Genomic DNA, 17,775 nt, shown 5'->3' with positions numbered 1-17,775 from the left:
AGCATTCCTCTTTTATTTATTAGATTTTTTAAAATAAAGGATAATAAAAATATGTGTTTTACTCTTTACAAATATACACACAAATGTTATATATTTGGTAAAACAACCCGCGCATCGCGCGGGAACTTACCTAGTTTAACACTAATAAATATACAGTAATTGAGAACTTGAATGAGAGCATTAACAGCAACTATAGAGTGGTTGCGCTATCGTTAGACACGCGTCCTATCATGACACTTGGCATTGCGACCAAGCTCCAGGCTCATTCAAAAGCCATGCATAACCGCTTTTCCATTCTAGATCACACAAATAATAATTAACACTCCAAACACAAGTCCGATTCCACTGGAAATCACAAACTTGATAGGTATTACAATTTTTTCATCTCTTTCTGCTTTCAAATCATGTTACCATCTTCTAACCCCATGATTCAAATTGCAATTAGGATGCTGATTTTTACTCAAATATAAATAGCCAATTAGGATTTTTACTCAATCATTTCATCCTCCTATGTGACAAAAAACTAGAATGTGGTGATTAAGGTTTTGCAAAGTTGAATGATCCATCATATTAAATGCTTTATCATCACGGTTTAGAGCAGGCATTTGGTTGTATATAATCATATTTTTGTACAGTTCTAAACATGAATAATGTAAATTAATTTTGATATATTTTCTTTTTCGAAAAAAGGGTGTAAAATGTAAGTATTTATGTTAATATGGGATTATATAGTTGGATGTTTTATACGGTAAGCACAACGAATGAAACTTAAATTCATAATATATCATATAATTCATGCTCTTGAAAATGTAACAAAATCCCATGAGTCTTGCCTTGTTAACTAACAAAATCAAAAGGATAGCAATAATGTTGTAACATGAATGAATTAATACCAATATGCTGCTTCAGTTCAAAAGATGGCGCAAGAACAGGAGTGCAGGCCAAACACCAAAGATTCAAAGTTTGATACCTACTTCGAAACCATCCAATCCAGGAAGAAATTGCCAGAGACATTGCAGGAGTCATTGACAGATGCATTTGCAAAAATTCCTGTTTCTTCTTTTCCCAAAGTTCCTGGAGGAAAAGGTAAAGATGTTGATTATGCAAAGGCATTATTCTATCACCATCACCTTAATACTCTATGCATGCATGCATTTAATGTGATTCCAAGATCTCCATGGTCAAAATCAGTTGTAACCTTTAGAATACTTTGGTAGTGATTGAAATTTCAGCAGACTCATCGGTTGGCGAAGCCGTGAAGATTCTGTCTGAAAGCAACATATTAGCAGCTCCAGTTAAGGACCCAAATGCAGGAACCAGTTCAGATTGGAGGAACAGGTATCTTGGCATCATTGACTATTCAGCTATCATTCTCTGGGTGTTGGAGAGTGCGGAACTTGCTGCAATTGCCATATCGGCTGGCACAGCAACAGCTGCCGGAGTTGGCGCCGGAACTATTGGCACTCTGGGAGCACTGGCATTGGGAGTGACAGGTCCTGCTGCGATTGCCGGGCTAACTGCAGCTGCAGTGGGAGCTGCTGTGGCAGGTGGCGTAGCTGCAGATAAAGGACTAGGTAAAGATGCTCCCCTAGCTGCTGCTAATCTGGGGGAGGACTTCTATAAAGTACTACTGGAAGAAGAACCATTCAAGTCAACAACGGTAAGCGTGTTAATGGCACACGATGATTCTTGAGGTTTTTAAGCACTCAAACATTCGAAGTGAATGCAGCAATTATTACAACATCCCAAGAAAATGATATAACAAACACAAGACCTAAGAGAAAAGGAATAAAAACCCACCAAGACCCAAGAGTGCTTGTTTCATATAAATTGTTCCTTGTTAATTTCAAGTTCTTATCTTGGTACAGACATTTTTTTTTCCTGGGTTTGTTAGACATTTAGTGCTATTTCTTGTCAATCATATCAACAGGCACCTTTTGTTTCAGCCGCAGCATGGGTCCTGCATATTCTATTTGGAATATTTTCTTACTTAGGTCCTTTTCTTAGCTCCATGTTAAAGATTTTCGGTTTCAGGTGCGATCAATACTTAGATCATATCGATGGGCACCTTTTGTTCCAGTTGCAACAAATAGCGTTATGTTGACCGTGCTGCTGCTCCTTTCAAAGTATAGGCTGAGGAATGTACCCGTCATAGAACCAGGCAAACCTGATATAGTAAACTTCATTACTCAGTCTGCAGTTGTTCAAGGACTTGAAGGTTGCAGAGGAAGAGATTGGTTTGACTGCATCGCAGATAGGTCTATATCATTTCTCGGACTCCCGTTTATGTCTCCTGAAGAGGTAATAATAGCTGTTCAGAATTTTCAGCTCCCTTCAGTGTGAAGAGTTCAAAATCATTTTATATCTCTTCCTGGTCAGGTTATTTGCATTCAGAGCAATGAATTGGTTCTTGAAGCTTTCAAGCTTATGAGAGATAATCAAATCGGTGGTCTTCCTGTAATCGAGGGGGCAAAGAAGAAAATTGTTGGCAACATAAGCATAAGAGACATCAGATTCTTGCTGCTGAGGACCGAGCTTTTCTCCAATTTTAGGTAAGACAGAATAGAAAACCATGAACCTGCAAAGGTTGATAATAATCATTAAAGAGATATATAAGTTAGTCTGTAAAAATCTCCAAAATAATATGCAAATGGTTTCAACATTTTCAATAATAAAACACTCGGGAGAAAAACATAAAGATTTTGAATTTGGAGGGAATAGATATTTTAAAATAGTTAATACTTGTATATTCGGTTATCTCCAAAATCAGATTATCAAACAATAGCATTTTCATTGACCAAAGAAAAGAAATTGATGATGAGTTTTTAATGAATATTAATCTAACCAGGCTGAATATTATTGATCACCTAATGCTAATATACATGTGAGCATCAGTGTGTACAGTGTATGTGATGATTCTTTTCTTTCTTCCTTATGGTAATCATAAAAGCTTGTTGAAAACTGATTGCTTAGTGGTCTTCACCATCCCTTTATTTTGACTTTCAGGAAGCTTACTGTGAATGATTTCATGAACAAAATTGCTGCAGCAACCCAAGAAACTGGAAAAATTGCGCGGCCCATAACATGCAAGCCTGATGCGACGCTGGGGAGTGTAATCCATACACTTTCTTCTCAGTCTATTCACAGGATTTATGCAGTAAATGAGCAGGAAGAACTGGTTGGAGTCATCACTCTGAGAGATGTAATCTCTTGTTTTATCAATGAACCATCTTACCATTTTGACGATTACTATGGGTTTGCAGCTAACGAGATGTTGAATCACTGATTTGCATTGAAGTTTAAATAAATAGATGGAACACTCTTAAATGTAGCACACTCTTTTATGTTTCCACAAAAAACATTTGATTTTTAAGTTTGTATCGTATAAGCAATTCTCATGCAACATCAATCATACTAAAGCCAGAGATTTTGTCCAATCCTTTATTGGTGATTATCCCTCTTATCCTTTCGACCTCGTGCCATCTCCCTAATCCAGCATAAATGTTAGACAAGACCACCAAAGGAGCTGATTTTTCTGGTTCTATATCTAGAAGTTTCATAGCCATTTCTTCACCGAGATCAGAATCCAAGTATCTCTTACATGCACCAAGCAAAGAATCATAAACAGATGCAGGTGGCTCGACCAATTCTTGCACTAATTCTCGAGCTTCGTCCAACCGGCCGGACCGACCTAGAAGGTCAACCATGCAACCAAAATGCTCAGGCTTTGGCAGCAAACCATACTGTTTTTTCATCATTTTGAAAATTTGTAATCCTCTATCTACCTGACCTGTGTGGCTGCAAGAAGATAGGACACTAACTAATGTTGCACTGTTTGGTTCAACTTTTTCTAGTAGCATTCTATCAAAGATTTCAAAGGCTGATTCATAGTCTCCATTTCTTCCATACCCTCCTATCATTGCATTCCAAAAAGCCGGGTCATTTGGTTTTGTATCAAATCGGTCAAAAACTCCTCGTGCCAAAGAAGCACGGCCACATTTCATGTACAAGTCAACTAAAGCAGTTGCTAGAAAATCATCCCTATCAATATCACCTCTTATAGCATACCCATGTATCCCTTTTCCATGTCCTAATGCAGATGAATCTGCAAACGCTGACAAAAGACTAGTAAGTGTCTTCAAACATGGAGCCACCCCATTAGACTGCATTTCCCTGAAGTATTTAAAAGCTTCAACACACCCCCCTTCTTGTGCAAATCCACTGATCATGGTGTTCCAAGTCGCCGAATCGGCTTGCAATCCTTCTGACGCCATTTTCTCAAATAAACCAACAGCCATATCACACTGTGCATTCAGCATCATCCCAGAAATCATGGAGTTCCAAGTGATCAAGTTCCTATTGTTCCTTTCAGCTGCATTGAAGACATCGAAAGCAGCACGCCAACCACCACACTTGGAATACATGTCCACAAGTGCAGTAACCAACATAACTTCATCATATGAGGCAAATTTTAAAGCAAGCCCATGAACCTGTCTACCAAAACAAGCATACAACAAGGTAGCACAAGCAGAGAGCGCAGACACCAAAGTCACAGAATTGGGTTTAACCTCTAAAAACCCCTCCATCATCATGTCCTTAAACACGTCCAAAACCAAGCGAGGAACCCCATTTTGCAACAACCCAGAAACAAAAGCGTTATAACTCACTACACTCTTCAGAGGCATTTCCTCAAACACCTCACCCGCAGAAACAACATCACCACAATTTGAATACGCAGTGACGAGCGAAGTGGCAACATAAACATCAAACTCAACTCCCAGCTTCACCGCCAAGCAATGCACCTGAACGACATGGCTCCACATACCGCAATCAGAGAGCAAACACGAGACGGTGATGGAGCTGGGCCTCAAGGCCCAGAATCCAATTCGCCGGAACACCCTCAGAGCCTCCCCTGGAGGTCCATTTCGCGAGAGCCCAGAAAGCACCGCATTGAAACATGCAACATTCCGTTGCGGCATTTCGTCGAACACCTTGAGAGCATCGGGTAAGAACATCGCCTTCGAGGCATAGGCAGCGGTAAGGGCGGTGGAGGCGTAAGGGCATGATTGGAAACCGGTTTTGAGGAGATGGGCATGGAGGATTTGAGAGTGGGAAGGTGAAGAGAGGTTGGCACATGCTTTGAAGAGTGGCGGGAATGTGAAGAAGGAGAGTGGGGTGTGGGAAGAACAAGAGTGCAGCTTCGAGAAGAGGTTGAGAGCTTCTCTGTATAAACCATCTGAAACCAATTTTGCCAGCAGAATAGTGTCTCGCGTCATGGAATGGAATGTCGTAAGTATAGCAACGGCTTGTTTGTTGAATTATTTCAAGAGTAAAACCCTTTCTGGCCATCCTTGTGTACACTAAAATCAGCCATCAAAGTCAATTATTAATATAAAATACATGTTAAAATATAAATAAACATTAAAAATAAATTAAATCACACAAATATTTATATACAAATATCTTAGTGGCTAATTTTAATGTACAAATAGCATTTTTGATCCCGATTTTCATTTTAGACGATTCGTATCCTATTGATCGAAAAATAAAAAAACAACGGTTTGTATCCATGTATTTTATAAATGCTAATAAAAATATTCATTAAAAAAGAAAACTAACGTTGTACTCATTAAAGATGGATTCTACACAATAAAAATATCTAAATCTTAAATTTTTATTGAGTTTTCAATAAAATTTTCAATTTACCCTCACTTTTTATATTCAACGGACTTTAATTTCACTACCGCCTCTTCTTTCTCAAATCATAAACTTTTACATCTCTATTGCCACCACTTTAACCATCTTTTCTATTCTCTACTACTCCACTAACCACCACCGCTGCCATCTTTCTATACTGACGATGACGAAGACGACGACAAGGCCTCCATGCAATCTGTCCATTTCCATGCAATACTACTACCTCCTACGGCACCCATTCCAAGCCCCGTGACGGTCCCAGTGTTGCCCCAAACCCGCGCACAAATTACCTCTACTTTAGCATGATGGTAAGTTCAGAGTTTAGAGCTACCGAATTCAAGCTCCAACAGTGTCATCGCACAGAGATGTCCCAACGCCTCTCTTGCCAAGACCCCCGTATAGTGCCGCCACAAGATGGAGAAGCTCCGGAAACGATACCGAACCGAGATCCAGCGCGCAAAGTCCCTTCGTGTGGCACGATTCAACTCCTCTTTAGTCCACTTCAAGCTCATAGACTCCATAGAGAAAGGTTCATTCCCTGTCAAGCCAGAACGACTCCAATTAGTAGCAAATCATTAACTTTTTCCTAATTTTTGGGTCCTATTGTCCTTATGATGCGAATGTTTCAAGCCAAATTGGAGGTATTTTTTTTAATCTTCATCTGTTATTAACTACAATGAATTAGTCAAGTGGAAGAAAAAAAAAGACCGTCTTCATTTTCTTTTTTTTTTTAATTTTATTTCGTTGGCTTCACTAATTTTTCTCTTACTTTTTGCTAGTGACTTGTGATGCTGGCATGATAGAAGATGGAGATGCCATCATGGTGGCGGTGGTGGAGTAGCAGAGAAGAGAAAAAATGGTTAAGGTGGTGGTAATAGAAGAATGTGAAAGTTTGAGATTTGGAGAAGAAGAGACGATAGTGGAGTTGAGGTTGAAGATAAAGAGTAGGAGTAATTTGAGAATTTTATTAAAAATTCAACAAAAATTTAAGGTTTGGATACGTTTGTCATACAACTTATCTTTGATGGCTACAACATTAGTTTCGTTCTTTGATGGGTATTTTTGTCCGCGTTCGTAAAGTCCATAGGTACAAATGGTTGTTTTTCCTCAGAAAATAATAACTCACCTCTTATACTTTTTTTTTTGTTAGACACATGAGTTCTTCTGTGAGATTTTTTGACAAGTCTTGACGGAATTTGATGATATGTCATGTTGGGCTCTATGACGTGGCGTCCCTTTTTCTATGTGGACTATAACCATTCGATTATAACACTTAAACTCTTGTCGAATCATCAAAATGGCGTCGTGTATGGGGAGGGTTTCCATTACTAAACCTAACAGAAGAAGGTAACTCTAAGAGAAGAAGAAAGCTATGAGTAATGCAGAGCAGTCTTTAACTTCTCAGCGATGTGTTGGAGGTAGGAAGAGTGCGAATTTTATGGGTTCGACTACCAATGCAAGTGCAAGTAGTAGGAGGAGAAAATTTGGGACCCTAGCGAAGAACCCAGAAAAAATTTTTCTTAGTTTCTGCTACTATTATGTAAGTGGGTTTCCATTGTTGATTTTAGTATGTTTTAAATACATCTATTCTAGAGTCTAATGATGTTGTCGTTGCTTGAAGTTTGCAACTAAGTTGGTTGCTAATTTTTAGGGTTCAGATTGTACTGATATAATGAATTTTAATTTTAGAGTGATCAACCACACTGCAAGTTTTTCGTATGGCTTGTTGAGTTATTTTCAACTAAGCATGACAATATACAAAAGGGTGATGTTGAAGATAGAGTGATAATGCAAAATGGTAATATTGTACAAAAGTGATGATGCTGGAAGACAAAATGAAAAAAATAGAACAAAAGTTGGAGCAGTGTAGACAATAAACAATAAAGAAGTTGGAAAATAAGCTTTTAGGATGGGTTATTTTGATGTTTCTGTTATCTGCATTTCTAGTAGTTATGTATAGTTTATTCTAGTAAGTTGATGTCCTATATGATGAAAATTATGACTAAATGCCTTCTTTTGTATTTTGAACCTCTTTTCATGTGAATGGATTATAAATTTTGATTTGATTTTGCTCAAGTACTTTGTGAAGAGATTAATATAACAGCAAATAACCACAATAAAAATATATTAATATGCCAAGTTCATACCGCAAATACCAAACCAACTAAGTAACAACTTAATATATTAGCAAACTATTATCCATCCAAAATACCATAAACAACTAAATCAAATACCTAATATATCTATATGCATTATTACCTAGATTATTTTTTTATCCATAGTAGATGTAGGCTTATTTGTTATATATTTTTTTAATGGGAGTCCATAAAGAGTACATAGTATATAAAGTGTAATAACTCGACGGATATTTTTAAGGAGATTTTTCATTCTCTTCAACAATGAGAATAACTTATTTTTCTCCCTCTCTTAATCCCTTTTGGTTCATTTACCATCGACATCATAACTTAAACAGCTTAGAACATGAAATTTTCTTCATGCATATCAAAAGACAAACACAAAATACACAAAATACACAAAAATAGCATCATATGCCAATTTCATACCCCAACTAGATACATCATATACTACACCAAACATCTTGCTAATCGTAAAAGGTTCCTTAATCTGCTTTTTGGGTTTGCCTTGGTGGAAGCCATATGTGATCCTGGACCTAGGAGGGGCATTAAGACCTGGTGTTGGCATAAATTTAAAGGGGTCTGGTCCAATGTCATTCATAACATTTTTCATTATTGATGTAGAGATAATATTTAGGGTTGGTGGAGGAATAGATGAGGGATTGACCTGTTGAGCTAGAGCTGGAGGTGTTAGAGGCCTAATGATGGAGCCTTCATCCTATTTTGGGTAGAATGAGTCAGGGGAGTCGGATTGGGAGCCATTAAAACTAGAGGATTAATATCAAGTCCCTACAATATTATCCAATTACAGAAACAACAAATTTGAGTATTTGTATAATACATTACAAATGAACAATAAAAATGAGCAAACCTCTGGAGCTGGAGCATACTGTGAGACTTGGATCTCTTCAATTTTTTGCTAGATTGAAACTAGTGTAGAATTTCTAGACATCTTTTTCTTCTATTTTTTTGCTTTAGCTGATAAAAAAAAAATTGAAGAAGCACAATTTGTTGTTATTCAAGTTTTATAATATTTTTTCAATAAAATCATTAAAGAATAAAGGGTTCAATACCACTGGATCTAATAGAAGTGCTACTATGTTTTTTCCACTCCACTAACCTTTTTCTTAGAGTTCTTCTTAAGCCCTTCTTCACTAGCCTTTTTCTTATCATTCTTCTTCTTAGCAGTACACATTATCCCTTAAACATTAGTTTCAAATCTCTGAAATTGACAAGATCAATATCTAATGGAAAAAATCTGTACACATTGTCATCCATGTAGTACAGTACCCTTAGAGTGCCTTTCAAACCAACTCCCATGGTGAAACACAAGGACAACCTCATAAGATATCTATATGCAAAAATAAAAAAATTAATTAATTAAATGATTACTAACCTAATCATAGATTAAAATAGCATTTTCCATTAAAGTGATTAAACAAAATACAAGAGACAACGAAAATAGTACCACTGGACACAGTACAAAAAATGATTAAATAAAGGCTACCTCGATGAAAGCGACAGACACACCACTGTTACTCTGTGAAAGCCTTCGTTAGTAGCTCTGTTCTTCTCTTACAGTGTTGTCATGACCACCTCACTGAAGCTCTTCGTCACCAATATTTTGGAGGAAAAATGTCTATTTGTTAAGGTTTTCTGTAATTCAGAGAATGGAGTGAGGGTTCTTTGGGGTTTAGAATGAGAGAGACCTTTCATTTCACTTTCATTTGCGACGTCATTTTGATGATTTGACAAGGGGTTTAAGTGTCCTAATCAAATGGTTATATTCCATATAGGAGAAGCGACGCCACATCATAGAGCCCAATGTGACATGTCATCAAATTTCATCAAGATTTGCCAAGAGAATATCACAGAAGGATTCATGTGTCTAATGTAAGAACCGAGCTTAATTAATCGTTTGATTAGTCAATTAATATTGCTAAAATTAGGTTCCAAAAAATTAGAGTGAGAATTTGAGGTTTTAAATATGATTTTTGGACTCAGTAGGTTTTTCTGAGTCAGAAAATGTATTTTCGGCGAAAAACCTTGAAAAATCGCGAATCGGCAGCCGAACCGGTTGAACCGATTCAAGTCTGCCAGGTGCTGTGTGAGAAAAAGTAAAAACAATAAAAAACCTTAAAAAATATTAGAAATGGAAAACCGGGCATTAATTTTAAAGGTTTGGCTCAAAGTTGGGCCAAACGGGCTAAAAATGCTAATGCGTTAGACCGGCCCAAGTTGGGCCCAAGCCCAACGTATAAATAGGTTCATTTAATGAACCCATTCAGCAACAACACACATAAACACAACACCACCAGTTGATAAGAGAAGAAGAAGGGGAGACTCCATTGTCACTATTCACATAGAACTTCCCAAGCTCATATGTTGAGCTACGGAGCTCCGATCGCCGCACCGTTTGTGGCCACGCGTTCCTTGCAAAGAGCTCTATAAAACTCACCCAAAAAATTGATAAGAAAATTACGGAATCTTCTCAGTTCTTCTCTCAAAATTTCGAATCCTAGGGTTTTTTATTAACTAGAATTTTGTAATTTTGGGTGTTTAGGTACCCTTTAGCCCTTGATTTACATTGGATTTGGCATCCAAAACTGTTGGATAAGGTAAGTTGCTCTTGAACCCTTGTGAAATTATGATTAAATTGAGCTCTAGGTTGATTAGTTATGATTTATGTATATTATAGCTTGAGGTTGTGATTATTGGCAATTATTGGAGCTTGTTGGTGCTTGTTGGAGTTATATTGGTAGCTTGGATTGTGGTTGGAAGCTAGCTTGTGCTCATTTTGGATTTTGGCATATTGGGAATCGGCCAAGGTATGGTTTCGGTTTTCTCTATGTAATATATAATATTCATGGACATTTAGGCTAGTGACCTATATGATAGGTTTGAATTAAAATGATTGTTGAGTTGTTTAATGATGATGTATGATGATTTATGATGGTTGATGATTTTTGAGTTTAATTATGATGATTGATAATGATATGATGATGATGAATGGTTGTGTGGATTGAAAGGTGGTTTGGTATGATATATTTGATGTTGAGGTTGAGAATAATGCAATGTGAAGGTTTGAGTATAGTGTTATATAATTGATGTTTGGTGGTTGAGAATGATGTAATTTGAAGGAAAATTTAGTAAATATGGTAAAATGTGACTTAAAGGGGTGAGTTATAATGTAAATTGGAAATTGAAAGGGCTTTGGTTTGATTTTGGTTGAGGTTTGGGAAAAATTGAACTTTGTGAAGCTTTTGGTAAAATAGAAATTTTGATGAACTTCCATGAATCACATTTTGAGCTACCTTGCTTGAAAGTCAATGATTTTTATACCAAATGAAAGATGATTGAACAAGCTTTAAAATGGTTTAAGTTTTGTGGAAATTTGATTTTGGTAGAGGAAAATATGATTGTGGGAAGTTTAGTGTTAAAATCTGAAATTCTGCAAACTTGCAGAATTTTGTGATTTCTGGTATGTGCGCACGCACACCCCTGTGAAAATTTAAACCTGTGCGCACGCACACCCCTGTGCATAGCACACAAGCAGGGGAAGACTTGCTTGTTTTAAACTATTTCACTTTTCCAACAAGCTTGTAAGTTTCTGTGACACCATTTTATGACTCTTGGGCTTATTTTTGGGCATTGAAACATGGAAAAGGTCTTAGGAGAAATTATTTGGTCTTTCTTTGAAAAATTAGAGAATGGAGGCTTAGGTTTCTGGTGTATTGAGGATGGATTTGGTGGATTGAGAAGGGCGAAAGATGTATGAACTGAGAACTGATGACCTGATGAGCTCAGAATGAAAAATGTTGAAATGATAGTAGTTGAGATGAGTCGAGGACTCGGAATGGAAATGTTGCGTTAACAGTGGTTGAGATGAGTCGAAGACTCGAAATGAAATGATGGATCCATGATATGCTGAAAAATGTTTTTTCTGAAAACCACCGAACTACTGTTTTATACTGAGATTGATGAGACGCTATGCGCCCGGCAGGGACAGTGGTTAATCCCGCCTGTCGAGGTAGCGGCGGCGGCATAAGTGATGTGCTATATTTGTCGGTATAGAATTTTCCAATAAAATTTCGTCGTGAGTATAGTCTAAATCAACAAGCTATAATGCACCAAATTTAGAAAATGTGTCACCACAATTCAAAATCAATATTTGGGAGTAGAATTCCGGGTCGTTCTCCCTAGGAGTTGCCTTAAGATGCACATCATTGGTTAGGAGTTCTCTTGGTATTTTGGAATTGAATACACGAAAAGTAAATGAACCTAAATTAAAACAATGAGCAACTAACAATTAGACTAAGGAACACAAGAACTTAACCTAGCAAGTGAATGACAATCAATCATGTAAATCCTTGGCTAGGGGTGAGAATTGGAATTCCTATCCTCATTGCCTCCATCAATGGTGATAATAATTGGTTATTGCTCCACTTAGTTAACCTCTGACTATGAAGGAAAGTCAAGTGGAGATAATCAATTTGAGTCCACAAGTCCTAGTCAAATCCTAAGGAAAGATTAGCTTTAGTGGCATTCAAATCAACTAGCAATTTCCAATTGTCAATCAACAAAAGACTTTGACAATTCAAGTGTCTCCAATTACCCAACCCCCAAGCCAAGAGTGAAAATCTACTCTATAGCTATAATTGACATTTTCTCAAACACTTGGTGAACAATAATGCAAGACATTATGAAATTAAGTAGAGAATTCAAAACTAAAGCTATCTACTACAAGCAATTAACAACAATCAAGCAATTAACAACAATGAACACGAAATTCCTCAATGCATTAATAGAAATCAATGTAAACAAGATCCAAATCCTAGATCCAAAATAACTAGAGTAAGAAGAACACTAAATTGAGAGTAGAAGAATGAGATCTACAAATTATAGCAATGTAAAATTGAATTCAAAACAGATCTAACCAAAAGATCCAAGTGAAATTGCATTTGAGAAAGCCAAAACCTAGAGAGAAGTGAGAGTTTCTCTCTCTAGAATCGTAAACTCAAAAACTAGCCAAAAAATTATCTAATGTGTGAATCCCCCTTCCTCCTTGGTCCCTTGGGTCTTTTCCCTCCAGAATTAAGCTCAAATTAGGCCTGGAGCTCTTCAGAAATCGCCAGCCACGATTTCACTAATAAAGTCACGTGCCGAGCGTCACGCGTGCGCGTCGGTCACGCGTGCGCGTCGGTCACGCGTACGCGTCGTCTGGATTTTTGCGAGCCACGCGTACGCATCAAGCATTCATATGCGTCGATAAGATTTTTGCCCAGCCACGTGAACGCGTCAACTTTTGCGCGCCAATCCCAGCATCATGCTCCCACACGTGCGCGTCGGCCACGCATGCGCGTCGCAGCCAATTCTCCAAAGCTTCATTCTTTCATGTTCCTTCCATTTGTGCATGCTTCCTTTGCCTCTTCTAGGCTATTCTTGCCCTATAAACTCTGAAATCACTCGACAAACATATCACGGCATAGACTGGTAATAGAAGAGGATTAAAATATAGCATATTTAAGGCCTAAAAAGCATATTTTCAACCATCAAGCAAAATTAGGAAGGAGACACAAAAGTATTCATTTTATATGGATAAGTGTGATAGAATATTGATAAAATCCCCCAAATTCCACACAAGATAAATGCTAGAATTGGGGTTTATCAGTAAGAACGGTGGTTAATCCCACTTACGTTGAGATGTGAGGTTTGTGGCAAGAGTATCCCACTCGCATCCCTTCAGATCAATAGAGTGTGCAGGCACAAAATCCTGGACGCTGATCCGAGCACCATATCTCGGGGGTTCCCAATGATGATTCCGAAGGGCGACATCTCCATGGAGATGTGTCGGGTTGGCAGTTGAACCGACAATGTGATATCACAGCCAATAGGACAGGCATTCATCATGTGCATCTTCTATTTGTTTGTATGCTTTGCCGACTTGTAATTGATTGCCTATTTGTATAACATGTCTAATTGCCTATTTGAATTAATTGCTATATATGCCTGTACTTGTGTTTTACTTGCATTGATATTAATTGTGCTTTCTACTGGGATTGAGGAGGCTCGGAAGGCGGTGGCGATGGGATCGCATGGAGGATAGATTGGTGAAGGCTGTGGGACAGCGGAGAACTGTTAGATTAGAAAATCTCTTAAGTTAGATTGACCTTTTAGTTATGTTATGGTTTTAATTTATGCCTTGCTGTTTTAGTTATGCCTTAAGATTGAATCTTGTGATGGATATGAAGTCTAGGATTGCCTTTGGCGTCCCGGGGTCTTATATCTTATATCACTGGGCATTGTTACCATACTAAGAACCTCCGGTTCTCATACCATATTCTGTTGTTATTTTTCAGATGCAGGTCGCAACCCACCTCAGTGAGTTGTTGGATGGTAACAGAAGCAGAGGATCATGATACTTTTTGGAGTCTTTTGATTATTCTGTTTATACATCTCTCACTTTTGTATTTTGCTTTTGCCTAGAGGCTTGTATTGAGAGAGAAAAACTTTTATAAGCTATTTTTTAAACTTCAGATTTTGTTTTGTCTGTATATATGGCTAGCCGGCTTAAACTTTGCGAGCCGAGGCTAGATTCTTATGATATTATACTCTTATCCTTTGATATATTATATCTATATCTTGTGCCTTAAGTTAGTAGCTCCATTAGTACGTTTTGCGCTTTTCAAATCCTGTTTTGAGCTATATTTTTCATCGAGCTTCTAGATTATATTAATACTTCTATATATATTATGTATGAACTTTAGAACTGTCGTAACCTTTGATTAACCTTTGCTTTACGACGCGAGGTAAGGCTTAGGCTATTTAGGGTGTTACATTTAGTGGTATCTGAGCGGTTCGTCCTTGTGAGCCTGAGGGATAGACCGATTGTGCTTCATTGCATACTCTGTGTGTCTTTTTCTTTGATGCTATTAGGTTATCAACTTGATATTGCATAGCATGCTTATTTGTGAGTGGGATAATTGAAGCACTAGGCTTTTGATATTGAGACTGATCACCTTGATATCGATTGTTTGGTGTAGACAGGAACCCTAATGGCCACTCGCGGACGAGGTCGTACACGTTCTCGAGCCGAGAGTAGGAATGCGCAACCAGCGGATAACCATGCTGAATTCATGGTGGCAACGGCAAATTTAGTGAACACCATGGAGGCTAATACTGCTGCGACTCTGCAAGCTGTGTAGAGGTTAGGCCAATCGGCTGGGAATGGAAATGAAAATGGCAAAGGAAACGCGAATGAGAATGCTGAGGGAAATGGCGATAACATGGGAGGTGCTCCGATGACTTTGGCAACTTTTTTCAAGGTTCATCCGCCAAGTTTCAGAGGATCGACTAACCCTACAGAGGCGGACAACTGGTTCCAAGCCATGGAGCGTGCTTTACAGGCGCAGCATGTTCAAAACAACCAATATGTGGAGTTCGCCGCATATCAGCTTCTGGGAGAGGCCCAGCATTGGTGGCGAGCCGAGTGCCGCTTGCTACAGCTTCAGAACACCGATGTTCCTTAGGATGTATTCCAAACGGCCTTCTATAGGAAGTATTTTCCTGAGTCTGCAAGGGAAGCGAAAGAGATGGAACTTATGCAACTAAAGCAAGGTTCCTTGTCTATGGCAGATTATACTAGCAAATTTAAGGAGCTTTGTAGGTTTTTTAGGGTGTGTTAAGGTGCCCCGGAGACCTACAAAAGCTGGAAATGTATCAAGTATCAGAGGGGGTTGAAGGATAGCATCATGACTGATGTGGCTCCTATGGAGATTTGTACCTTCTCCAAGTTGGTCAACAAATCGAGGGTGGTTGAGGAATATGCGAAAACGGTAGCTTCGTCCAAGGAAACTCACGGAGGAAACACTAGTCGGGGACGTGGCAAGTATTTTCATCCGAGAGGTTAGAGTTTCAAGAGAGGAGAATATTCGCCTCAAGGACAAGGAGGCTTCAGAAAGAACACTCAGAATCAGTTTCAGTATGCTAAGAGGAGAGGAAATCAGAGTGGTTGCTTCAACTGTGGCTTGCCTGGTCACCTTGCGAGGGATTGCACTCGTGGAAAGAACCCGAATGTGGGTCAGAGTCAGCATCAAGGGCAAGTATTTACTGTGAACGCCAAGTATGCTTCTAAGGCGGACCCGTTGATGAGAGGTAACTGTTTAATTGGTGATAAAGTCTTGATTGCATTGTATGATACTGGAGCTTCGCATTCGTTTATTTCGTTTACTAAGGTTGAGGAACTAGGCTTGAAAGTGTCAGAGTTAGCATTTGATCTGCATGTACATACTCCGCATCAGACAGTTATGACTAGGTCAGGTTGTAGGCAAGTAGGTTTCAAGCTTGAGGGTAGAGACTTTATGCATGATTTGATTTGTTTACCAATGGTTGTGTTGGAGATGATTTTGGGGTTTGATTGGTTGTCGAAGAACTGAGTTTTGTTGGATTGCTTTGAGCGGTCAATTCAGTTTATGCCGGAAGGAGAAAATGGAGCAGTGAGAGCTGAGAGTTATTACCTGAACTCCGTGATGGTGTACTGTAGTGGGAAAGAGTGTCAGAGTTATATTCCGTTGGCTGCAAATACGTTAGGTGATAATCAGGAACTAGATCAAATTCCGGTAGTTAGAGACTTTCCAGAGGTGTTCCCGGAAGATATTCCTGAATTTCCACCTCAGAGGAAAATTGAATTTGCGATTGAATTAGTTCCGGGAGCCGGACCAATTTCGATTGCGCCGTATCGAATGGCTCTGATAGAGCTGGCTGAATTAAAAACTCAGTTGGAAGAGCTTCTAAACAAGAGGTTCATTCGACCGAGTGTATCTCCGTGGGGAGCACCAGTTTTGTTGGTGAAGAAGAAGGATGGAGCAATGCGATTGTGTGTGGATTACCACCAATTGAACAAAGTGACTGTGAAGAACAAGTACCCGCTGCCAAGGATAGATGACTTGATAGATCAATTGCAAGGAGCTGGAGTGTTTTCCAAGATCGATTTGAGATTCGGTTACCATCAGATAAGGGTGAAGGAGGATGATATCTCTAAGACTGCGTTTAGGACGCGCTATGGACACTACGAGTTTACGGTGATGTCTTTTGGGTTAACGAATGTACCTATTGTTTTCATGAATTACATAAATAGAGTCTTTCGTCCCTTTCTGGACAAATTCGTGGTGGTTTTCATAGACGACATTTTAGTTTATTCTAAGACGGTGAAGGAGCATGAGCAACACTTGAGGATTGTGTTGCAAATCTTAAAGGAGCGGAAATTATATGCTAAGTTATCGAAGTGTGAGTTCTGGAAGGAGGAAGTAAAGTTCTTAGGTCACGTGGTGAGCAAGGGAGGAATAACCGTAGATTCTTCGAAAGTAGAGGCGGTGATGGAATGGGAAAGACCAACAACAGTGACAGAAGTCAGAAGCTTCTTGGGCTTAGCTGAATATTACCGGAGATTTATTGAAGGATTTTTCCAGATTGCACTACCGATGACTAAGTTGACAAGGAAGGAGGTGCCATTTGTGTGGACGTCGGAGTGTGAAGAAAGTTTTCAAACTTTGAAGTAGAATTTAACTTCAGCACCTGTTTTAATTTTACCGGAACCGCATGAACCGTTTGAAGTGTATTGTGATGCGTCACTGAAGGGTTTAGGTTGCGTGTTGATGTAACACCAAAATGTGGTGGCTTACGCATTACATCAGCTGAGACCGCATGAGGTAAATTACCCCAATCATGATTTGGAATTAGCGGCGATTGTGTTTGCATTGAGAATTTGGAGACACCACTTGTACGGAGTGAGGTTTAGCGACTTTTCTGATCATAAGAGTCTCAAGTACATCTTTGATCAGAAAGAGCTTAATATGCGTCAGAGGAGGTGGATGGAACTTTTAAAGGATTATGATTTTGAACTAAGTTATCACCCTGGAAAGGCGAATGTGGTAGCAGACGCTTT

At 38.7% G+C, this 17,775-nt stretch overlaps 2 protein-coding genes across 3 annotated transcripts; one reads left to right on the top strand and one right to left on the bottom strand.

The window, feature by feature from the left end:
- The first annotated feature begins 250 nt into the window (after positions 1 to 250).
- On the top strand, positions 251 to 3,437 carry LOC107643533 (Cystathionine beta-synthase (CBS) protein). The gene is made up of 6 exons (XM_016347213.3): positions 251 to 367; positions 910 to 1,086; positions 1,218 to 1,660; positions 2,035 to 2,301; positions 2,380 to 2,552; positions 3,007 to 3,437. Exons 2-6 carry the CDS (start codon positions 918 to 920, stop codon positions 3,284 to 3,286), a joined length of 1,332 nt encoding a protein of 443 aa, XP_016202699.1. The 5' UTR covers positions 251 to 367; positions 910 to 917; the 3' UTR covers positions 3,287 to 3,437.
- On the bottom strand, positions 1,779 to 5,325 carry LOC107643532 (Pentatricopeptide repeat (PPR) superfamily protein). Of its 2 annotated transcripts, none has more exons than XM_016347212.3 (2): positions 2,868 to 5,325; positions 1,779 to 2,578 (listed from the first exon to the last, which is right to left on the bottom strand). In XM_016347212.3, the coding sequence occupies exon 1, from the start codon at positions 5,274 to 5,276 to the stop codon at positions 3,396 to 3,398; it is 1,881 nt and encodes a 626-aa protein (XP_016202698.1). In that variant the 5' UTR covers positions 5,277 to 5,325; the 3' UTR covers positions 1,779 to 2,578; positions 2,868 to 3,395. The 2 variants fall into 2 exon arrangements, with proteins under 2 accessions (XP_016202698.1, XP_088342328.1); XM_088486202.1 differs by having other exon boundaries at positions 1,779 to 5,131; positions 5,164 to 5,325.
- Positions 5,326 to 17,775: the final 12,450 nt, after the last annotated feature.

Source organism: Arachis ipaensis, chromosome B5 (assembly GCF_059453495.1).
Source record: "Arachis ipaensis isolate K30076 ecotype BB chromosome B5, ASM5945349v1, whole genome shotgun sequence".
NCBI classification, from domain to species: Eukaryota; Viridiplantae; Streptophyta; class Magnoliopsida; order Fabales; family Fabaceae; genus Arachis; species Arachis ipaensis.
Note: the sequence above shows the minus strand (reverse complement) of the source record. Positions and strands in the feature narration are given on the sequence as shown.